The 15,917-nt window shown below is 41.6% G+C and overlaps 1 protein-coding gene across 1 annotated transcript in view; it reads right to left on the reverse strand.

Moving 5' to 3' along the window:
- Nucleotides 1–200: 200 nt before the first annotated feature.
- LOC306925010 (aromatic-L-amino-acid decarboxylase-like) overlaps nt 201–15,917 on the reverse strand; it is a gene marked incomplete at both ends in the record, with an annotated part of 123,623 nt that continues 107,906 nt past the window's right edge. Inside the window, 2 exons of the mRNA XM_079503689.1 lie at nt 201–404; nt 654–755. Coding sequence (XP_079359815.1) covers nt 201–404; nt 654–755 — 306 coding nt within the window. The remainder of the gene's footprint in view (nt 405–653; nt 756–15,917) is intronic.

Consider the following 15,917-nt stretch of genomic DNA (forward strand, 5'->3'; position numbering starts at 1 on the left):
ACACAAGCCCTTTTTGCCCCCCACATAAGCCCTTATTGCCCCCCCACACAAGCCTTTATTTGCCCCCCACAAGCCCTTATTTGCCCCCCAAATAAGCCCACACCACATCCCCCCCACATGTCCTTATGTGGCAAAAAAAAACAAAAAAAAAAACTTTTGCCCTTTCCCTCAAATAGCCTAAATAAAAAGCTCAAGCCCCCCTAGACCCCCCATCTGCACGTGCCTGGGTCAGAGGTCAGCGTTGTAATGTGCTGCCATGCCTCTTGGATATGGTGTGACTCCGTGGTGCGGGCACAGATGGCGAAGCGCAAGACAAAGCGGCTGGATAGCTGGCATGGTACCAGGTGGATCCGCTTTGCATGATTGATCTTCTTCAACAAAGCCTCCGTCAGCTCATTGGAGCCCTTAGAGGAGCGATGGCAGGATGAGACAGGAGGTAATAAGATAAAAGGATGTTGAAAGAAAATTGTCTACATACTGTACTGTAGTAATGGATGACAAAATGATTTGGGAAATTCACACTCATTTAGAAACATCAGCAAGGGTTGGCAGTATCTGTAATACTTTATGCAAACAAGGTAGGACAAAAATATGCTTATTTGTACAAGTGAAAACGCCTCTAAAAGTTATGAAAATGTGTTACGTGGTCTTACCTTCAGCCTGAAACAGACAAGTCCCATGACGACCTCCGCACAAATCTCAAACCTCTTGTCTGATCTCACTAAGCTCTCAAACTCTTTGGCCAGGCCCACATGCTGTAAGCAGAACAAAACAAGCTAAGCGTCAAGCCTGATTTATACTTTGTTGCATGATTTATACTACAATAGTAGTTACACACAATGCAAACAATAGAATAGAATGTGTGATGCTTAAACGATAGAATGGTATGCTATACAAATAATGTTATCATATACTGTAACTTATTGTTACATAACATAACCTACTGCCTTAAGAAACCAGTACCATATTATTATGCAGAATAATCATGATAGTATACTGTAGTTTGTTAAATAGAAGTAAGAACGTCTTTTGTATCATGGCATTTAAGTGAGAATTGATCTGATTTTCAATGTAAACCATATCAGTATTAACAGATTTGAAGGTTGTATTTTCCTTTTATATTCACTAGATGGCAACATTGTGCTCTGATATGGTGTGACTCGTTCTACAAATTAGACAGGACTTCTGAAAAGTTAAAAGTATATAATGTGTGTCTAATAACCATGAAATGATAATGGTCAAAAAAAGAACAGTTCAGAAAATGTATTTGTGGTCCAATGTATATTATTTAAATGGTGTGTGTGTGTGTGTGTGTGTGTGTGTGTGTGTGTGTGTGTGTGTGTGTGTGTGTGTGTGTGTGTGTGTGTGTGTGTGTGTGTGTGTGTGTGTGTTGTATGACGGTGTCACGGTGGCGATGTGTGACGGTGTCACACATCGCCACACAACTTAGATAGATTTGGCAATTCTCTGCACTAACCTGACTTGATGTATGGACCGGTAACAAGACAACTCACCCCTAAAGCCACTTTTGGTGAGTTGTCCAGACAACTCACCCCTAAACGTGAAGACATCTCACCCCTGCTTTTTTAGGGGTGAGATGTCTTCACTTTCCGGGGTGAGATGTCTTCACTTTTGGCCACTTTCGGGGTGAGATGTCTTCACGTTTAGGGGTGAGTTGTCAGGACAACTCACCAAAAGTCTGACTGAATATGTAGCCTTTGAGCTATACTTTACTGAATATTACACAAGAATATAACACAAGAGTTAAATGTACGGTCAAATGTAATGTAGTTTATTTAAATATAGAAACTACAGGCTACAGATGTAAATATATTTATGACACAGTAAAATGTCGAATTCGCCTTAAGTATGTCACGGTCAAATGCATAATAAACCTTACAAATACAAACATTATTGTTTGTATGTAGGCTACCCAGTAGCCTACCCATATGATTAGATGAATGTGCAACATTGTTTCCATCTTCCAAGCATATTCCTGCCAAAATGGAGATCTTAAATTGTTGAAAATGTCTTTAAACAAAAGATCACCATGAATTCAAGGCTTGTGTGTGTGTGACTGAATATGTAGCCTTTGAGCTATACTTTACTGAATATTTCACAAGAATATAACACAAGAGTTAAATGTACGGTCAAATGTAATGTAGTTTATTTAAATATAGAAACTACAGGCTACAGATGTAAATATATTTATGACACAGTAAAATGTCGAATTCGCCTTTAAGTATGTCACGGTCAAATGCATAATAAACCTTACAAATACAAACATTATTGTTTGTATGTAGGCTACCCATGTAGCCTGTAGCCTATGTAGCCTACCCATATGATTAGATGAATGTGCAACATTGTTTCCATCTTCCAAGCATATTCCTGCCAAAATGGAGATCTTAAATTGTTGAAAATGTCTTTAAACAAAAGATCACCATGAATTCAAGGCTTGTGTGTGTGTGTGTGTGTGTGTGTGTGTGTGTGTGTGTGTGTGTGTGTGTGTGTGTGTGTGTGTGTGTGTGTGTGTGTGTGTGTGTGTGTGTGTGTGTGTGTGCAAACTTCTGAAGAAATGTGAACTGAACCCCTCTCAATTTGGTTACTCCAGATGGCTGTCACTTTTCTCACATGCTAATGTAACTAGCAGTAGCAAGATCATCATCGATATTGCTTTGCTATTCAGATGTAAATTAGACTGATTCACTGGTCAGTATAGGCCTATTAGAACTGTGATTGATTGATCATGCGTCCGTTGTGCGTCTAATTAGCAACTTTGTACAGCCGTCAGACTCTGCCTTTGAAGCGCAAACATTATCCACAAACGACCCCCCCCCCCCCCTCAATGCTGCATAGAGAGAGAGAGAGAGAGAGAGAGAGAGACGCTCTACTCCTTACAAGTGTTTCACCGGATTTTACTGTTAAATAAATAAATAATTAGCCGTGCCTGCGCACGTCTGTAGGAACCGATAGTTAGATCCGAAATTGAATTATGCCTACTGTAATGGGTGCCACGGAAAGTACAGACAACTCACCCCGCAATGTCAGAAAGTGAAGACAGCTCACCCCGGAAAGTAAAGACATCTCACCGGGGTGAGATGTCTTCACTTTCCGGGGTGAGCTGTCTTCACTTTCCGGGGTGAGCTGTCCGGGGTGAGCTGTCCGGACATCTCACCCCGACATGTCAAAAAGTGAAGACAACTCACCGGGGTGAGATGTCTCGTATTCTATGGACCGAATGACCAACACAGCTACCGTTCAGAGGGGACAATTGACTCTCCCTTGCTGTTGTTTTGAACCGGGGTTTGAGGTTGAAACACTCGCAATTGATAGCCTGATTTATATTACATTTTTTTAAACTACAAAGGTGTGACTGATTACATTGTGAAAATATGTTTCTTTCTGCGAGCAACACTGTCAAACTACGAAGTATCAGTTAGACTTATTAAGTACTTGATTAATGCACATAGCCTACTATATGTGTGACTCAAAATGTTTCTCATATTCAAACTGGTGAAAACATTGATATGTTCTGATTTCAATTATTAAATTGCAGTTTCAATTTGTTTTCTGAATTGAAAGTGAATTGGCAACAACCCTGCAATGATAGAATGATTGATTATCATCTTGTGCATTTGCATAACATTGTCACAATGCAAGATACAGTGGCTGTAAAAATGAGTAAAGTAAAAAATATATCTATATATAGAAATATAAACTTATGTATTTCAGGGAATGCAAAAAAGAAAACAGTAACTTGTTATCTCTTTTTGTAAGAGAAAGCTCCTGTATTCATAATGTGCTTTGCTTCAATCTGTAAATAGCTGAATGGCTTATAAATCTTAATTGTAACCTTTTCAGGTATTTTTGTACAAATAAGGGACTGATATATTCTGTTTATTGTAATTAGAATAAAACATTAATACATTGCTATAAAATGGAGTCTTATTTTGTCCTTTTCTAGGAGGGACCTTGGCTAGGTGATTTTTCTTTTCCTAGCAAGAAATCGCTGGTTATTTCAACAATTATTTCATAGTAGCTGGGAGCCTGGGAGTGAGTAACAAATCATTTGTACTGCTGTATCAATATAAACAGCATACATATAAATGGGATTCCATTCTTTAACACAATCCTGCAGTCGTTTGTATGCAATATTTTTTTTAGAAAGGGGGCCATGCAAATATACATGAATTTGGGGGTCGTCCTTTTTACATTGAAAGCTTTTGCGAACCACTTTCATAAGTAAAACTCATGCAAATGTCTTTAATATTTTATTATTTATCACATCTGAAAATCAACTGTCGATTGTGACGTCACCTATCCTGCAGCCAATCAGAGGAAGGTCCGCGTGCACATGCAGGCAGCTCCGGGATTTAAATATATCGCTGAGTTTAAAATGTATCTAATTTAATAAATCTATCTTATTTTATTAGCTGACACGTCATCAGCTGTAAGATATACAGCTATCTTCTTACCAAAATACCTTTCTGTAGCAGTACTCTGCTCCAGTGCTCCTAGAATCGAAAGAAATATATGTAGCCTGCCCTGTTTTTATGCATGTATTTATTGATGTTGTTGTTTATGTGAAACAAACGCAGCCGTTTAGCTGTAGTAGCTAACATGCTAACGTCGTTAACCCCGATTTATATTTCGCCACTGTAGTAGTATTATTATTATTAGGCCTATAATTTTTGTTACCATGAACTTATGGTTGTTTATGATGTTTAAAAGACTGATGCTTGATTTATTGAATGTACTTGTGTTTGATCACAGATTATGAGCCGCACCAAGTCAAGAGAGAGTATCCTCCGGTAAGTGCGTCATTAGTCTAACATTAGATCTGATCAATTGATTATGATCGTGACGTGATCAACTATAGAGTGTTTGAAGACACTAATTAAGACAGGGTTTCTCACAGCCAGGGGAGTAGCCAGTAGGGGATGCCAATCGCGAACATTTTCAAACATTTTCTCTTTGTTTCACTTTCACCCCAAAATACGAAAATCGTGGAAGCTCGCGCTGTAAACTTTCAGATCCAGCTAGGCCTAGTAGTATAAACTGATCCGGTTTTGAAATGACGCATACCATGAAGTGTGTGATAAGCCTATAATAATACTAATAATAATAATAATGTCTTGTTATCCAGGGAGATGACATGGACCAAGCAGGAGGTAAGAACGGAATCTACCGTATTAATTACTAGATTACCCAATACCAAATTAATTATTAATATATGCTGTCTAGTGTCTGACAGTAGGCTACACATTGTGTAGCTACTGGGGACATCTGCTGGAGAGTTAGGGAAACACAGAATGAAACAGGAGAAATGCAAGAGAGCCCCATAGGTGACAGAATTTCCAATAAACAATATAAACCTTTATTGTTTTCCTTCATTTATCATACCAATACACCTGTTTGAACTAGAATTAAGCATTCATCTTTCATGTATCCTACACATAAGTCAAAAATATACACACAAATAAATCCCATACAGTAGAATAGTTTATCAGCTAACAAATGGGTGGGACTCTAGTTTAATAGCTGTTTGATGTCTTTACAGGATAAGGGATTAAGGCGCTTGATGAAGGTCTATGGATCAAAGTGGTCTGTCATAGCGCAAAACATGAAGGTATGTCGTATGTGACATCAGAATAGAAGCTATGAGGAATTCTAGTCTATTATAATATTAGTCTTTGATGTATTGCACACAGCAAACTTTATACATCACAACAAACTTTCAAGAGAAGAGACAAAGTTTAAAGGAACACTTTTTAATTGTAGAATTATAGCATCCATTATAGCATCCAATTGGAATTAAAACTATACGAATGGCACTCACATGGATGGACCACATCAGAAATGTGGTCCTCTACAGGGACCTTGATTCATGCCTGATGAAGGTGAGAGCGACCAAAACGTTGCATCAATCAAAGTTTTGTAAGTGAAGACAGTGTGCGGGACTTTGCTTTCTTTGGTGGTCCAGCCTGGGACATGCCCACACAGACTGGTTGTTGGGAGGGTTTCAACCATTTGGGATGTCCAGAGGCGAGGTAGAAGGACTCGCGACTGCTACGTTTGATGGCAGCCATATATGATGGAGACGCTGAGTGACATTGATTCACAATCATTCATGTTGTATCGTGAAGACAAGACATGTGCCATGACTTTGAATGCAATCTAAACTGCACCTGTAATGTTTGCTTGTGTACTGTTCTTATAGTGTGGACATGAATACATTGTTGGGGTGTGTGTGTGTGTGTGTGTGTGTGTGTGTGTGTGTGTGTGTGTGTGTGTGTGTGTGTGTGGCTGTCAGCATAAGTCAAGATCTCAAGTTTACTATCGATGGAAGATTCTGCTGGATTCAGAGAGTGTAAAAGGATACTGGAGCAAAGAGGAGGATGACAGGGTACACCCCCCCCCCCCCCCCCACACACACACACACTTACCTAAAATACATAAACTGACCGGACCTAAACTAAACTGACCGATCCTATCCTATCCTCAGCTCATACAGCTAATTAATAAGTATGGTCCCAGGCATTGGGCTGTCATTGCCAAGCACATGGATGGTCGCATTGGGAAGCAGTGTCGCGAACACTGGCACAACCAGCTGGACCCACAAATAAAGAAGAGTTTCTGGACCCCAGAAGAAGACAGACTCATCTGCCTGGCACACAAACAGCTGGGGAACCGCTGGGCTACCATAGCTGCACTACTGCCTGGAAGGTACAGTAATGATATGATACAGTACAGTACAGTACAGTACAGTACAGTACAGTACAGTACAGTACCATGATAGACAACAGAATAGAATCATAATAATAACAATAATCAAATCTTAGTTTATCCCTGTAGGGAAATGTAGTGTTCACTCTGTACGCACGCACGCACGCACGCGCACACACACACACACACACACACACACACACACACACACACACACACACACACACACACACACACACACACACACACACACACACACACACACACACACACACACACACACACACACAGATAGTGGATTGATGGGCTGCATGTACATTAATGGTACCCAGGAGCAGTTTTATGGGTTTGGTGGTGCCTTGCCCACAAGTTGAACTGGTGCCCCTCTTACAAGCTTGTAATGTAGATCCGCCATTTTGCACGCACGTGTTTGTGTGGTTCCCAGGACTGACAACAGCATCAAAAACCGCTGGCACGGGTCGTTGAAGAGGTGGTCAGTGCAGGGGATGCATCACGACTGCAACCAGCTGGACCCACAAATCAATTGGAGGGTCTGGACCCCAGAAGAAGACAGACTCATCTGCCTGGCACACAAACAGCTGGGGAACCGCTGGGCTACCATAGCTGAACTACTGCCTGGAAGGTACAGTAATGATATGATACAGTACGACGATATCTACCTACGATATTATGATACGATATATGGGCTATATTGTACTGTATGATTCGATGTACTGTATACGATACATCATTTTGAATTTAAGCATTTAGCAGACACTAAGAATCATACGTACACTAAGAACCTAACAGTGGAATATCTATATAATGAAACTATGCGTACATACACTATCAAATCAAATCAAATCAAATCAAACTTTATTTATAAAGCACGTTTTAAAACAACCAAGGTTGACCAAAGTGCTGTACAGATCAGTGGAAAAAGAAAAACATAGGCAGGCAGGAGAACACAGAATGTAAACGAGAAAACACAATCAGAAATGTTGACAAAGTATAAGCATGAAAGGTAAAAATAAGCAAAACAAAAAAGAGCTAAGATAAAACAAAACCTAAAATGGACTCAAGAGGGAGTGAAAGCCAGGGAGAAAAGATGAGTCTTAAGGTGAGATTTAAAAACATTAATGGATGGGGCAGATCGAATATGAAGAGGCAAGCTCTTCCAGAGCCTAGGAGCCGCAGCCGCGAAAGAGCGTGCGCCCCTAGTGCTCTTCTATGTTATTCGGCCCTCTAGCAGTACCTGATCGGCGGAGCGCAGAGCTCTAGCCGGGTTGTAGGGTTTCACGAGCTCGGAGAGATACTCGGGGGCCAGCCCATTTAAACATTTAAAAGTAAATAACATGACTTTAAAATCGATTCTAAATGAAACCGGGAGCCAGTGAAGGGAGGCCAGCACGGGGGTTATATGTTCTCTCTTTTTGGTACCAGTTAATAGGCGAGCAGCAGCGTTCTGGACCAGTTACAGTCGCCTAATTGCAGAGTGTTCGATGCCAATGTATAGTGAACTAGAAAAAGTGCCCTTCTGGGCACAGGTCTCCACCAGGAGGATAGGAGTGTGTGTGTGATGTTTGGCAAAATGTTTAGGAGCAATATAAACGTGTGTGACGCGGCTTGGCCTGTTGTAGCGCCACCATGAGGATTTGAAAACTGTCAAGTGGCATTTCTTCCAAAGCCTAGTGGGAATATGCATGCACAGTTTCACCACAACCGGACGCTGCGTTGAGTAGTTGTGGCGATTTGTACAAAACGGGCTACTCCTGAAAAGTTTAGAAGCCAATCGTAGCCAATGAGGGTGGATTATGAGAAATCAAACAAACCCGTCTTGATCACATGACTATGGAGAGCATGTGTACCGATTTGCGTGAAATTTGGATAAAATCTGAAGGAGTAATATTAGAAAATGTGTTTTACATATGTCGGCCTCCTGGTGGCGCTATAAAGAGCAGATGTGAAAAATTCCAGGCAAAGGTTTTTCCTTGGCCTCTAGGGAGTTGGCATACAAAGTTATCCACAGATCCGTGCAGTTAGAGGTAAAAACACTTTTCGGCCAGTTATAGCGCCACCATGAGGCTGAGTTGAAAATGTTCATGTGGCATTTCTTCCTCTGCCTAGTGGGAATGTGCGTGCACAATTTCACGGAAATCACACGATGTGTTCATGATTTGCAGCATTTTGTTTGAAACTGAGCACTCCTGCGAACTTTGGAAGCCAATCTTAGCCAATCAGGATGGCGTCTGAGAAATCTGAAAGACTCGTTTCGTTGAATGGCTCTAGAGAGACTGTACCAATTTGCGTGATGTTTGGACAAAATCTGTAGGTGTACTGTCCAAAAACTTGTTTTGCACAAAGCGGCCTCCTGGTGGCGCTATAACAGGCCGTTCTGGAAATTTTGGGGCAGAGGTTCATCGTTGGCATCCAGGGAGTGTGTGCGCAAAATTTGGCATCGACCGGGTTAACGGTGCCAGAGATTAGCTGGTCACAGACGGACGGACGGACGGACACACGGACACACACACGGACACACGGACGGACGGATGGAGTGCAAAACATATTCTCTCCCCATGCCTTCGGCCTGGTGGAGACAATTACAGTAGTCTATCCTGGTAGTAATGAATGCATGGATTGCGGTTTCTAACTGTTTTGGGGGGAGATATGGTTTGACCTTAGCAAGGAGACGGAGTTGGAAGAAGCTGGTCTTTACAACGGAGCTGATATGTTTGTCGAATTTAAAGGAGCTGTCAATGATAATACCAAGGTTTTTAGCAGATGTTGGGTATAAGGGTGTCCGGGGTACTGAGGGGTGGGGCCAAGTGTGGGTCGAAGATGACTATTTCAGTTTTACTTTCATTAAGGTTGAGGAAGTTAATGTCCATCCAGATTTTGATGTCCTGTATACAGTTGAGCAGTGGTTGAAAAGGATTGAGGGAGTTGGGTATGAGGGGTAAGTCTAGTTGGATGTCGTCTGCGTAGCAGTGGAAGGAAATGTTGTGTTTAGACAAGATGGGACCGAGGGGAAGCATATACAGTAGGAAAAGGAGGGAGCCCAGTATTGACCCTTGGGGCACCCCGCAGCTGAGAGGGGCTGGGGGGGAGGAAAATTGGCCTAATTGGACAGAGAAGCTCCTATCTGATAGATAAGATGTGATAAGAGTGCTATGTCTACATAAAATGCTATCTAAGTTGTGTGTGTGTGTGTGTGTGTGTGTGCGTGTGTGCGTGTGTGCGTGCGTGCGTGCGTGCGTGCGTGCGTGCGTGCGTGCGTGCGTGTATTTCCCAGGTCTGGGTCTGAGATCAGATACCGCTTGAAGAGGTGGTTGGCGCAGGGGATGCATCACGACTGCTCCCACTTCTCTTCTGTCAGCCTGAAGGTTCTGTCTTTATTACACAAACAAACAACAGACAGTAACAAAGTGCAAAGTACATTCTTTGGCCATTATTCTGGACTTTACTTGAGTATTTGTATTTTTCTTTCACTGTAGGCCTACTATATGTTTCAAATGTACTTTTGACTCCACTACATTTCTAGGGAGGGAAAAGGTACATTATGAATTAACCTACTTAAGCCCTACTTCTAATCCTATATTAAAAGTGGCTAACCGCTGGGCCGGTCGGCAGGCAGACCACGGGCGTAATAAACTAATGTGGATCCTTAATCAGGCAGGCCATGACCAAGTCACTCTGACTCAGACATAACCATAAACAAACCCAATACATCCATATATAGAGGTTGTTTAGAGAGCCACAGATTCTACTGCTATGCCCATATACAGTATGGGCATACCAATATTCAGGGTATATATCATATGGAAATAAATGGACTGACAGATACAGAAATCTCTATATATGGGCATAAGGGACACAGCCAGACAGGTACGGTACTCTGACAAAGCCCCTGGGCACTATGACTCAGAAATATCGGTCGGATTGGTGATGCAACATAGGTATTGTGATAATTGCAGATCTACAAGCTAGTACTGCTATTTTCACTATTTCTTTTTTGAAAATCTGCATTGACATTAAAAAGATGTGCTTTGTAATTGGTACTTTTGAATACTTAAAGTACTCCAGTACTTTAACTCAAGTACACATTTGACAGATCAACTTTCACTTTACTCATAACTCAATTAGAGTTATCTTTTACCGGGAATGTCTATACTTCTATACAGTACTTTGTCCACCACTGGATAGCATGTTCCCCCATCCTACAGACAGAGTATGTGGACAGCAGCAGCAGTGTGTGTCTCCATCATCACATCACAGAGCAGTCATCATCCCTACAGACCGACCCTGAGTTTCCAGACACCATGGAGCTGAGCGAACTAGTCAGCCAATATATGATGTCAAATGAGATATGAGCATATTGTCTGAATGGATGTTGTGTATCTACTGTGTGAATGGATGTTGTGTCCAATGTGTAGTCTACTGTCTGAATGAATGTTATTCTTACTGTCTGAATGTAACAAAGACGTGAAGTTGTTTATTTAATCACCCACTACTGACACCTTTTGGTATAAGATTTGGAGTGAATCTTTACTGGCAGCTGTGTTATATACTGTACCGTAAATATTTTGTTCTGACTATGGTGACTAAACATAACCTTGTGAATGGTTTATATTGACAGGTCACAACGTTCGAAGAGTTGTCTTCTTTCAGCCAAGAGGAAGACTACACATGGACACGATACCGGGGACCTTCAACGATGTCCTTCAGTTCACACCTCATTCTCACCTCCCACGTGCCTGCCTCCACAAGCCTACACTCTGGTCCTCCCTTTATTACCTCTCCACTGCATCCCAGTCCCACCACAAGCCAACAAATGGTTTCCCCCTATGTATGTAATGTGATTCATTCTGTGTGCCTAGAATATTTTAACTGTTCATATGACACTTGTCACACTTTTATTTAAAAAGAAAGAATGCAGTGTCCATGGATCTTATCTACCCCACAGAGGGATGTCTAAACAACACAGAGCCTTAAGTCATTTTACACCCACAGTGGACACTACAAATGTCACTGTTGCAGGAAAAAGAATTATGAATGACTGTCACTCACGGTTTGATAGTCCTAACTGTTTCCCTGGAATTGGCTGGCAATGACCCAGCAAAGTCGCTCCAACGGTGCCTTTCTTACTCATTGTCTGGTCTTTCAAATGTTTTTGTTTACTGTTAATTATCTGTTTCCTAAGTGATCATCTTGTGTCCTTTGTCCATTGAAGGTACTTTTAAATCAAATGTTATTTTTTAAATAAATATTGTTTTCAAATATCACATCTCCACAGAGAGGTGCGGAGAAGCAGCACGAGTGTCACTTTAACAGCATCAACTTCACTGAACTGTCCTTCTCCATGTCAGAGGTGAGGATGTCTCACGCACGCATGTGCACACACACACACACACACACACACACACACACACACACACACACACACACACACACACACACACACACACACACACACACACACACACACACACACACAGTAATGCAGTCAGATTATATTTATACGCACAGGAGGAATTTAACTTAATACAATATTATAAAAGTGATGTCACTCAGAGGGAAGTGATGTCACTGAGGAGGAAGTGATGATTCTGACAAGTCCCGGAAAAGACGTGCTGTGATTGGCCAGTAGTCCCTCCTCCATTTTTAAGGGGCGTTAGGCGCTAGCCCCTCCTATACAGATTTTCATCACAACACGTGTCACATTTGCCATTGACAATGAAAGAAGAATTGACGTCATATGTGTCTGAGGAAATCGGCTTTTTTAAACACCGTGCAACTGTTTTAATTCAGCTCGGGGCTATATATCACCTAAGTTCGGTTGTCATCTTACATGATCATGATAAGATCAATTTAAGAGCGCCCCTCACTTCACATGGGTGTGATTTTTTTTTAGCTCAATTTGGCGGCCGCCATAAGATACACATGTCCCAGATCCGGAGGAGGTGTCTACCTTTTTGTCTATGAATAAACCATATGTCATGTGTCTCTGTTCAGTTCCTCAACATGAGTGGCAGCAAGGCGCTGACTGTGGACCAGACTGTGCTCTCCTTAACCCCCACACACATGCACAGCACAGGCATGCCACTCAACTCCAGGTGGGTTAATTTAGCTCATTAACTGCTGCTGTAGGTAGGTGGGAGAGGCCAGTTGTTGGAATTCATGTAATTCTCAAGTATATTTATATTAACTGTTAGAAATGTCCCATTGTGCAGAAGAGTTGCATTTATGTTGACTCTTTAACCTAAATTCTAAACCCATCATCTCTCTCTCATGTCTCTCCAGTCCCCACTCTCTGCCCTCCAATTCCTGTCTTTTTACACACTGCCAAAAACAACAACGGTCCTACTATTTGTTAGGATGGCCTGAAGCATAAAGCAAAGCGACAATACGTGTACATTGCACAGGCCAAAGAGATGATTTGACACTTATTGATGCCTAATTTGATGCATGTCAGGGACATGACACTTGCAATGAGCCTAGCTAGTCTTCATGGGGCCCACATATAGAAACAATACATACATTTAAAAACTTACATTTGGGGGAAAAAATAAAATTAGTTTTTTGTTATAGTCTATATCATAATTTTAAGAAAAAGACATACATTACCAATAAAAGTCCACATATTGAGAATAGACAGTCAACACAAATGGCAAAATCTGAGACTGCTTGACAGCCTACAAAATGATATTCCCAGGTATTTTCTTTATATGCATTTTAAATATTGATTTCTGTGTCAATTTAGTCATTAGCAGTGGTCAAATGTTCCATAAAGATTAAGATTCTATTCTTCTCTATCTGTGCAGTAGATTTAATCCACTACACTTCTGTTCTGAAAGGATCAGCACTCCAAACATGAGGAAAGTCATCGAATATCTTTCAACCCCATCCCCACTTAAACTCATCGGGACCAGACAGGACAGCATCCAGGGACTAGAGAACACAATGTCCCCTCTCAATACACAGGTTAAGGCAACGCTTGTTTAGTTTAAGTATAAGGAAGGTAGGAGTGGCTTATTGTCGGTATCGGGCGAGCAACAAGGGCGCCTATACTCTTACAATGCTCTGGACCCTTATAGGTTGAGGCGGAGCGTAACCCTTTCCATCAGTTCCATTTAGCATATAATTTAGTTACCCAAGCCATGCTATTCATTCACTGTGGGGGCGGCCATAGCTGAGTGAGGTAGCGTGAGCCCTGTTGTCGCAGGTACGATTCCAGTTCAGTCCAACAATGTGTCTGTGTCTGTCCCTGAGCAAGACTCTTAACCCAATTGCTCCCAGGGCACCATACTGCTCCTAGTGATTATAGGATTAGCAAATGTGACAAACACCCCATGGAGTGGGGATATTATTATTATTTATTAGATGATGTATAGGTTTATTACATGGCCAGGATTGAACCCTGAACCAAGACTGAGCTACAGACTGAGCTTCTAGGAGCTAATATCTTGGAGATAACATATCATCATTTTATACGTGGGTTAAAGATATGTTTGGTTAAACATATCTGGTTATTTAGAGGTTAAACATATCTGTTCATACACAGGTTAAACATCTTTTCATACACAGGTTAAATATATTTTCGTCAATTTAAGACTATGGTCATTATAGTGAACAAAACATTCATAATAATTAATAGATTGAAAAGTGATTGGGTTGAATTTTACCAATCAAATTAATAATCAGTTTACTGCTGCAACATGTAGGCCTACACATTTCTAATTTGTGTTATTTACAACTTCACTTTTCATTTGGTAATGTGGAACAAAGACTAGCAGTGTTTGTTCCATATTACCAAATTAAATGTCATGTTATTTATCAACATGCACCAAATATGTGGAACATTTTTGAACGCAGTGTATATAAAAAGCTCTTTCAAATGCATCACAACACATCCCCAATCACAATATTATTCTTGTGTCATCCAGCCCTTGTATTCCATCTGTATGGATCTGGTTTGATTATGAGACAGAGATAGGGAGAGTGTCCATCCATCCATCCATCCATCCATCCATCCATCCATCTTCAACCGCTTATCTGGAGTAGGGTCACGGGGGCAACAGCTCCAGCAGAGAGCTCCAGACTTCCCTCTCCAAAGCAACATTAGCAACTTAATTCTGGGGGATCTCGAGGCGTTGGATTGGGGGGTCAAATCTACTAATCAAATGATTCCCGAGCGCGGCACGGCTGCAGCTCACCGCTCCAAGAGATGGGTCAAATGCGGAGAACAAATTTCACTGCGCTAGCGTGTGTGACAAATCATACGACTTTGACGTTGACTTTGTTCCATGGCCAGTTTGGAGATATATTCCTCCTATCTGATCCTTGGCCTGCCCGGGGGTCTCCTTCCAGTGGGACGTGCAACGAGGACACTCAGGAGCTATCCTTATACCGAACCACTACACCTAAGCTGGCTCCTTTCCCAGCAAAGAAGCAGCGGTTCTCTCTCGCATGAGTGAACTTATCACCCTATCTCTAAGGGAGATACCAGCCACCCGTCTGTGAAAACTCATTTTGGCCGTTTGTATCCACAACCTTATTCTTTCAGTCATGACCCACACTTCATGACCATAGGTGAGAGTAGGAACGAAGTTTGCTCGGTAGACAGAGATCTTTGCCTTCTGGCTCAACTGCTCCGATTCCCCGGCTGACCTCCTGCTTCGTCCACCCCTCACTCGTGAACAAGACCCAGAGATACTTAAACTGCTTCACCTGGGGCAAAGTCTCATTCCCTATTTGGACTGCCCTCGACTGCGGTGGAAGATGGTGAAGATGAAATATTGATCCCGGACGAGCCCCCAAATTGCTATGGAAGTTTTTGATGTTAATATAAGTAAGTAAACAGATTAAGAAGATGCAGGACTCAACCGTCAGAATTCAAACTTCATTATTTTATTGTAGATGTTACCACACCAGAGAGAGACTAGTGTCTCCCTCCAGAGTTTCCCCCAGCACCCTCACGCACATGTCACACACATCTCTTATACTGTCAGGAGTGTACAGAGAGTAACAAGTGATGGTCATTCCTTATATGGACTCTATTCTATAGTTGACTCACACGGTTTGAAATAGGTTTGCATGAGTCGGCAGTCTCTAATGAGTTTGTCAGAGAAGAACAGGTGGTAATTAGAGTGTTACAAGTATCATCTACTAGTAGGCTACATTAAATTAATCAA

The sequence above is a fragment of the Electrona antarctica genome, assembly GCF_951216825.1.
Source record: "Electrona antarctica genome assembly, chromosome: 6".
Lineage (NCBI taxonomy): Eukaryota > Metazoa > Chordata > Actinopteri > Myctophiformes > Myctophidae > Electrona > Electrona antarctica.